The 9,372-nt window shown below is 35.7% G+C and overlaps 1 protein-coding gene across 1 annotated transcript in view; it reads right to left on the reverse strand.

Annotated features, from left to right (window-relative positions):
* The window catches only part of LOC131030896 (ribulose-phosphate 3-epimerase, cytoplasmic isoform), a 50,936-nt gene extending 42,216 nt beyond the window's left edge, over nt 1-8,720 (reverse strand). Inside the window, exons 1-3 of the mRNA XM_057961850.2 lie at nt 8,563-8,720; nt 8,279-8,385; nt 8,072-8,169 (exon numbers count right to left, since the gene is read on the reverse strand). Coding sequence (XP_057817833.2) covers nt 8,072-8,169; nt 8,279-8,363 — 183 coding nt within the window. The 5' untranslated portion in view covers nt 8,364-8,385; nt 8,563-8,720. The remainder of the gene's footprint in view (nt 1-8,071; nt 8,170-8,278; nt 8,386-8,562) is intronic.
* Nucleotides 8,721-9,372: the final 652 nt, after the last annotated feature.

Consider the following 9,372-nt stretch of genomic DNA (forward strand, 5'->3'; position numbering starts at 1 on the left):
TAATTCACAACGTCGGCCATAGCAGCATTTTATATTTATTTATTTGTTTTGCTGGCTCTAGGAAGGTCGGCCTTAAGCAATTTGAATTTAATTAGTTTAACAAAACAGGTCAGCCATCAACATGAGTCGGCCCTCATAAATTAATATAAACTTATTTATTTGTATGCTATTTAATTTCTGATTTGGGTGCCAAAAGGGGGGTTGGCCAACAAATTGATTTGTCTTAATTTTGGGAGGGGCATGACAAACAATATACATCAAGGGTGATGAGATTAAAGAGTTAGATATTCATGACACAACATCATATGTCACAAGGCATCTTTAGGACTTTCTTCAATTTGGAGTTGTTGAAAGTAAATTTATGAAATTTCAATAGTTATTTTGAGTTTCATTTAAAACATATCTACTTATTTAAAAATTTATTTGTTGTACACTTGTTTTTACACAATATTAGGTTGTGAAGGCTCAATTCAAATCACACACAATTGTTTTCAGATGACTTCTGAAGGTGTGAGAGCAGTTGAGCACCATGGTCATTGGTAACCAATGGAGTATGTGGAGGCAATGAAATTTAGAGAGGGCTAAAAAGGATAAATCATTGACCCTTGATGATGATTGGTGTGATCTGTGGACTACATCTTGAGTTTCATTGAGCTCAGGATGAGTATGATCAAGTTTTCTAGTATGTTTTCTAATATAGATCAGTTGTCTTTGGGAAAAGTCTGATGGCATGGACTTCATGTTAGAAAAAATAAAGGCATGGCCTTCATGTTAGAAAAAATAAAGGTCATAACAGCAAAGGAAGAGAATGAAACTGAAGAAATATTTTTCCTAAGAGTGGAAAAAATCATTCTTGATTGTTGGAACAAGATGACTAGACCCTTGCATCTCTCTGCATATGCGTTCTCTCCCAAATATTAAGAAACCAAGATACTTCATTTGCTTGGTAGAACACCATATAGAGACAGTGAAGTTGCTGAAGGATACAAGAAATCATTTTGAAACTTCTCAAATCAAAAAGTGGTGGCTAACATTAGGACTAAATTTGCCAAGTTCATCTATCATCAGATCATAGTATTTGCACTCTTTGAGACAAATACAAGATGGATACTCATACATGCTAGTAGCTCCATGGGCAAAGTTAAATGTTCCTCTAGCTTTTTGTGATCAAAATTCTCTCACAAATGAGGAATTTTTATCTTTAACATTCTTACCATTCCTTGTCATTTTTAAATTGTATTGACTTTTTCTCTTATTTCAATAGGTTGTGAGTTCTTCTTCAGCTGGATGGAATTGAATTACATACTCCTTTATCCTCTCAATTTAGTATAACTTGCATCTACATCTATTCCAACTTGCACCTCATATAGCATAAGGAAGTTGACTAGAACCAAGGGGTAATGAAGAATTAGGATATAACCCTTGAGTGTGTCAACTAAAATGCATCTATTGTAGACACACAATGTAGCTAGTGGGGGTGGGATTGTAAATGCTTGTAATTCAAATGAAGTTCAACCAAGTTATGACTTGTTGTGACATATTTCACACATCACCCCATTGCAGATGGGGACCCCCAGTTGTTTGCTTTTTAGGGTTTTGTCTTAGCTCCGCTATTTCATAAGTCTTCCTTTTTTCAAGAGTTTAGAGTTAAAAAAAAAATTGAGGTCATCTTGGTCAAATAGAGAAATCATGCCCCGATCAGTGTCTAGACATCACCAAAGCACTCAGAAGGCCTGAAGGATGAAGATCGCAATTGCTTTGAGTCAATTTTGATACTTTCCTATTTTTTAGAAATTTTGTTTTTTTTCTTTTTCTTTTTTTTTTCTTTTTTTATTTTTGGCACTTTGAGACCAATCCGGGAAGCAGCTTTTTTGGCTTGCTTTTTTGCTTTTTTGTTTTTTCTACTTTTTTGGAAGTAGACCTAGGATTGGGTCCCATAGGTCATAGGGACAGCGTTCATGTCTTCAGAATAAAAAATTTACATCTCCAAGTGTAAAAAGAAAGAAAGAATCTCCAGGTAAGGGTTTGTTCTATCAAGTGTCTGCACCAAGGACGTGATCATAAAAGAACGGCTTATCAAGATGAAGTCCTCCCACCTTATGGTTGGACATGTATGAAGTCCGCCCCATCCAAGATAACAAAATGGCCGCCTAAGGGTAAAGTCCGCCATGGGGAAAGCAAAGAAGATGGCCAAACATGTGCCAAGTTCGCCTTGGCAAGTTGAACACAAAATCTGCCATGCCTAAACCAAGGTCAAGACCGCCCAAGGTGGGGAGTGACAATAGATTGGCAAAGTCTGCCATGGTATGGAATAAGACAATGTCCGGTACAAGGCAAAGTTCGCCCAAGGAAGGTTGGAAGCACATCAAAGTCTGCCCAAGGCTAAGTGTCCAAGAGGTCTTGAAGTCCGCCTAGCAAGGTAAAGACAATATCCAAACGGCAGTGAAGTTCACCAAGAGGAGATGGCGAAACAAAGGCCTAGTCCGCCAAGAAAAATGGCACAAGTAAAGGTGAAGTCCACCAAGAGGGGTGTCTTATAAGTCTTCAACTCCGCCTAGACCATGGCAATGTCCAAACTATCTTCAAGTTCGACCTAGCACTTGAAAACAACGTCCAAAACATGAAGAAAGTCCGCCCTCCTAAGAAAGACACGTGAAAGTGTCTTGGCACATGAATAAATTCAACATGGATAAAAGTTCAACCAAGTTGGAAAAATAAAATTTAACACAAAATATTTTTTATATTTTTCCAACACTTGGAAGAAATTTTCAAAAAAAATAAAAATAGAATCCAACATTTGGAAAAAAATTCGAATTTGAGAGAAGGATATTAGAAGGTTCCATGCCAACTCGCCCCATAGAGAAGATTAAGTTTCCATTTTTGGAGAGATAAAACAAGTCCAAGTTCGATGAACCTAGGGAAAACAAAAAATAAATAAAAAAAAACAACAACATGAAATCGAACTTCTCCAACTCTATATCTATTCGACTTGTCCTTTTCAAATACATTCTTCCTCAGGTTTGGAAATTGAAGTTAGATGGTGAAAAGTTTTTCTCTTCCAAGGTTGTGAAAGATAAATTTTTGAAGGAGGATTTTTTTTTTTTTTAAAACAGTAAATTTTCTAAGTGAAAGACAGGAGATAAAGTTAAATTTCTGAAGTGAAGGACAAAATTTCCAGAAAATAAAGTGTTTTTTTTGAGTTAAAGGCAGAATTTTCAGAATTAAAGGCAAATTTTTGCCAAAATCAGTCAAAAGTAAATTCTAGAAGTTCAAAAAATTCATGTTTTGACTGATTTCTTCTGTCTTATTCACTTATTTACTGAGTATTTAGCTCAAATTTGTCCATTTCTCAGCCTGATTTTTAACAGAATCTTAGCCTTTTGGCAGGCTGAAAGTGAAATTCGAGTAAATCGTCCAAAATCAGAGTTAAAAACTTTAAACTTCTCAAAAGTAATGTTGAGTTTTTCATGTTTGTTACAAGTTGATGACAACTAGAGGAGGACCTTCAAGGAAAGCTCAAATAAAGTTTGCTAGTAGAGGGTTGCAGCCGGAATCAAAAAACAATTCCAAATGGAAAAATGTCACGGACACCAACCTCGGGCACGTAGACTTCAAAGATTTCAGAAAGAGAATGTATGGGTTAGATGGATTTTTGCCAACACCTATTGCTCTCCGGATGATGAGAAATGGCATCGTCCAAGCGGCTGGATTTCCCCCAGCTATGGAATGTGCAGAACTTATGGTTGAATGTGCCATACACTACAATAACCAAGAAAGAGAAATTGTTGCACCAGATGGAAGAGTCTTGGCTCATCTTGGAGAATTAGGCATTCGAGAAGCATTCGGGATTCCAAGCTACAACAGGGTTTCCTATAAAACTAAGGAGGAAACCAAAAGACTCTATGAAGATCAGCCTGAACTCTGTGCAACCAATGTTAATAAGTCGAGGCTAGAGAAACCAAGACCCAGTCTCAAGAAGGTACCAAAGAAATTATTCCGCACTGATATCAAAGAAGACTATGGCGATCTCATCTTGTTGTTGAATAAAGTAATGGGCAGCCCTCAGGGTGCGCCATTTGAAACATAGATGTACTACTTCATTGATGAGATCACCATAGGTGTTAAAATGTTCAATTGGTCCCGAATAATCAATGATAATCTTGACAAACAGCTGAAGAATTTGAAAAGGACGAAGTCCTTTTACATGAGCTCCTACATAGTCTACTTGCTGGCAAGAAATTTGAGGTACACTTGATTGATTAGCAAAGGCGTGGTAGGCAACGGTGAAAATGAGTATAAGTCCTATGACTGTTATCCACAACTGCAGTTGAGCGAGAAGGCCCACTTCAGGCCGGTAAATGATGTGTTCCTGATGTGTATCACCAGAACATTGCAAGGAGGAACCCATTAGAGACTCACTCTAGAAGCCAAAAGTTTAATAAGCAAGTATGGATCCTGATTTATCCAGTTTCCGAGATTCACATACATAAGAGTCCAGGGGTTTGCCGGATGTCCTTATCGGCTTCCAACTACAAAGGGTCAAGAGGTGGAAGACTTAAACAATTCAATCGCTTCCATGAAGGCAAGACTGGATAAAGAGGTAGGAAAGAAGAGAGAATACAAAAAGGAAATTGAGCACCCGAAGGAATACATTCAGCACTTGACCAAGCCAATTAACCAAGGAAATCCAACAACTCCTCCACTTATGAACTTCTCGCAGGAAGCAATTGAAAATTTTGAAGAAAAAGTGACGGCAAGAGATACTAAAGAATGGATGGCAAGCAAAAGAGAAGAAGCAACCACATTCATGGACAGATTGATGCTAACATACGAGCAAACTTTCGTTTTGCTCTCCAGAATTGAGAGCATGGTAGAAGCATGGGTTGACCTTCAGGATGTTCACGATAGAATTATCCCATGCCTCAAGGTGTTGAAAGGAATGCCTAAACAGGAATTGATTGATGGAAAGATAATTGCAGCAGAGGTTGCATATGACTTCAACGCATGGCATTGGGTATTGGTTGCACAGAGCGAAGTCCTGGAGAGGGTGAAGGCTAATAGTACCAAGCCAAAGAGCAAATTAAAGAAATACAAAGCAAAATTTTCCTTGTAACTGTTGATTTACTTGAAAAGGAGACCATCCGAGAAAGTGATATGCGGCTGAAAAATCTCAAATTGAGAACTCTGGAAATTTTCTTTGCCATCACTAGACTAGTCCTGAAGCAGAATTTGACCAAGGCATTGGATTTCTTGTCCATCCTGGATGCCCTCAAAAACAAGAGTTGGAATGGGAGATTGCATTTGCCGCTTGTGTAGACGGCTTGGATAGATGGGAATACAAGATCAATATGCTACCACATGTCACCATGGAAGAGGTTGGCCCAATCATGTCCAGATTCATCAAACACATTGCCACTCAAGAGTAGAGGGATGCACCTTCCTTGGAGAGAGCTCTTCACGCCACTTGTCTAGCATGCATTTATCTCTGGTTTTATTTTGGGAAACTCTATCTAGGGTTGTGTTATCTTAATCTCAGCCGTTGATCTTAGATTGATCTCGGTCAAAAATTTGTTTTTAGAAACCTTATATAAACTCTCATTCTCTCATTTCAGTGTGGTGGAGAGATTTATGAAATTGTTGCTTAGAGCTATCTTGATAATATAAGTTCATTCGCAGCTTGCTTTGAAATTTTATTGTTATCACATGGTTGCATGGTTGCATATCTTTCTTCAACATAGAATAGTTTTGTTTAGAGTAACTTTGCTTTCAAAGCTGTTAAATGAATGAAGGATTTGATAGTGCAAATTGGTGAAACTTTTGCTCATACTTTCTTTGAATGGATGATTTTTTTTCAATGCGTTAAGTTAGCCTGAGCTTACACCGTGGATGCTTAACTTCTACTTTGGGTGAATATTGTTCGTTGGATGGATCATTCAAGGTCTGAAAATATCAAGCACAACCTTAGAAGATTGCACCTACTTTGTCTAGTTGTCCATAGTGTGGCGAAGCAGAGTATCGTTAATTGGTTTCACCTAATCTTTACCGTCTCCCGAGTTTTTAGGAGTAGTATAGAACTTCTAAACCCCTATCCTTTTACCCTTTTTTATGAAGTCCAAATCTGAAAATCCAAACAAAAAAAGAGAGAACATTTATTGTTATATTCATCTAAGTCTTAACTTGTGATCAGTATTAGTTGAGCCTAAGTCCCCCTTGTATTTCAGCATACATAACCAAGGAAGCTATCCCACATAAAGTTGCCCGTTTGCACATATAAATCTTGGAGTCACCGTGTGGTCTTTCTTTGCAATCTTGGCATATGTAGTGATTTTGTTCAAGAGAGAGTAGAGTGTCCTTGACATTTTATTCTAATGTTCGGTTAATGATAAAACATACACCAACATGACTCAGATCTAGATGCTTTCACAGAAATTATGTTCTTAGTTCTTGATTGAAACACCCCCTATTTAGGTACAATCCACTTCTGGTTTGGATTTTGGTTTGGTTCGATAGGGGATATGGCTAGGGTGTTGTTTTTGCCTTGTAAGATGAACTCAGGCAAACCTATTTTGAATCCATAGAATTTGATGGATTCTGCAATGAACCTGCAACAATTGGCCATTTGCTTTAAATTTTTTATATTTTTTAATTGATCCTTTGTCCCATTGTTCCTCACTTGGAAAATCGTCCTTATGCAACTCCTAGCAATAGTTGTTTCAATACACATGATGAACCCAACTTTTTGTTCTCAGTAACAATTTCAGACAAAAGGAACGGCCAATGTGAGTATTTTATTTTTCTTTCAATCTTTGTTTGGGCAGAGTATTTTAATGGGTTAATTGAAGCTGTGCAAATTTCCTTGTCAAATATATTGTGTAAGGCAGTGAACATGCACCCCAAGCACCATGAATTGAATCTACACCTTTTATGTTTGGAAATTTGCTATTATGCATATATTTTAATTTATACAATGCTCATGTTTAAAGATTTTCAATATACTATTTCTAGAAGGATGCACAGAATTTTATTTATTTATTATTTTATAGCAAGAATTTGGAGCTTCAACAACTTATATATAAAGGAATTCTAGATTTTTTAATTTTGAAGTTTAAATTATTAAAGTATATGTTTTCTATTTGTTTATTAAGGAATGAAGTTTAAATACAGATATGTTATTTATTTAGGATGGGTTTTTTATGGTTTTAATTTTTAAATATAAATATTTTGAGAATATAATGGAAATTTGGATTGAATGAAGGTGAACTGTGTGTGTGTGTATGAGTTTTATATGTTTTTGTATGGATGAACCCAGCCCCAATTTTGTTTTGACTGAATCTGCAACCCAACCCAGTGAACCCAAATTAGGACCAGTAACTTATGATAAAGACTGAGATAAAGATTTTTCATTATATTTATATTTTCAAATTTTCTAATGCTTTCCCATATTAAATATAAAATTAAATTATCAATTGTCTTTATCACTATCAAGTATCACAGTATCAAATACTAAATGTATTTTCAATGTTGTATAGTTTAAACTTTATATTGCTGTACCAGCTTACCTGAACCCCAAACCCATACCAATTCCCATAACAGAACTGAAAACTTAGCAAATACAAAATACTCATATATTTAGGCTTCTATTTTTGTAGTTATGAACCTTGTTGATTCAATAAGATCTTTCTACTTCATTCAGCTAGCATGAAACTTACTTATAAATTCTTCTATATAGAAACCGATCCTTGCCATTAAATATGATACTATAGGAAAAGTCTTGATTTGTTTATTATAGAAGTTGTTTATGTTGTCGTGCATAGAGAATTTCTTTGACATATTCCAAATTTGTCTGATAAGTGTAAATATGTTAGATGCTATTTACAAGTAACAGTAAATTTGATCTATTTATGGTACATACAAGAAGATTTTTTGTATGCTATGATTTTATGAAGAGTAGAAAGGGATCAATCTTCCATTCACTTATAAAGGGAAACAAAAATCATAAACTCATGAGGTAAAATAACAAGACAACAACAATATAAGAAAACTTAAGTACAAACAAAAAAAACTTCCATACCAATGGATAAACGTTTTCTACAGGTGTTCCGGGCTTTAATGCTACTGCAGGGCGCATGCCAGCATTTCTGACCCTTTTAATAACATCTTGCCAATTGTCTAAAGAGAAATAGGACAAGCTAGTTTTAGAAAATTTGCCTCTCAACCCATTATATTACGAATATATACAACAACTAGATACTTTTTTCTCAAACCACATGCAATATACCTTGAGTAACCTCCACATGGAAAGTAAAACCTGATGCTCCAGCTTTTGCAAATGGTTCTATGTAATCAAGGGGATTTGTAACCATCAGATGGCAGTCCAGAAATGCGCTGCCAGCATGTAGACTTTATTAACTCCAATGAAAAACAGAATACCAACAGAAAATTGAAGAAACTTGCCTAGATATGGCCTTTTGCATATGATTGAAATACCCTCACAAGCATAACACAATGTCCATTCCTGATTCACTTGGATAAAAAGACATTTGCATAAAAAGTTTCACTCACTGTGTATGCTTCCTCAAGCTCTGGATAACAGGTGCTCCAATGGTAAGATTTGGAACGAAGTGCCTGAACAATATAAGTGCAGATAGCTGTTCATTACAATCATTTTAAGTACCTAGTGTTATGGATGTCAAAGAAAATGCTAAGATAATTAAGTATTGTTTTATCTGCAACATAATTAGAATTTTATACATAGAGGACTGAACACAATGCACATAGATTAAAAAGCTAAGTCCTTAATTGTATTTGAAGAGAAATAGAACTATCTCACTTCTCTTGATTAAAATTAAAATGCATGCAAGACACCACGCATGATTCGCATGCATACAAAGAAGTAATAGTGTAAATTATTGAACTGAGGTACAGAAACACAATACTAGTATTTCTAGCAAGGTACAAGCTGCGTGCAATGAATTCCAAAATATTCTTGCCATGTTTAAGTCTCGCTCATTTACTGTGGGCTATGCCTCAAAGTTTACCCCTTAGAGTAAGCAATACAGTAAGTGACATACATAACAATTTTTTGCCAAGTATATTATTGTTATTTGGACAATGCTGATGACTTATATATTTGTCTGTTAGTTGTTATAGATCTTCCACAATAAAGTGTCTGTAAAGATTGACACTGCTATTTAAAATAATAACAACTATGAAAGCCACAAAAAGAGTTTCTACTTGAAGCACTTTAGTGCAGCATTAGAGCAAGAGAATGTATACAACCATGACATGCAAAAATGGCTATTTTATATCTGATTTATTGTAATATTGAAAATCATCATGTTATGTTTTGGGTTTGCTTTAGTGTCAATAACC

The sequence above is a fragment of the Cryptomeria japonica genome, chromosome 10 (genome assembly GCF_030272615.1).
Source record: "Cryptomeria japonica chromosome 10, Sugi_1.0, whole genome shotgun sequence".
In the NCBI taxonomy this organism is placed as follows: Eukaryota; Viridiplantae; Streptophyta; class Pinopsida; order Cupressales; family Cupressaceae; genus Cryptomeria; species Cryptomeria japonica.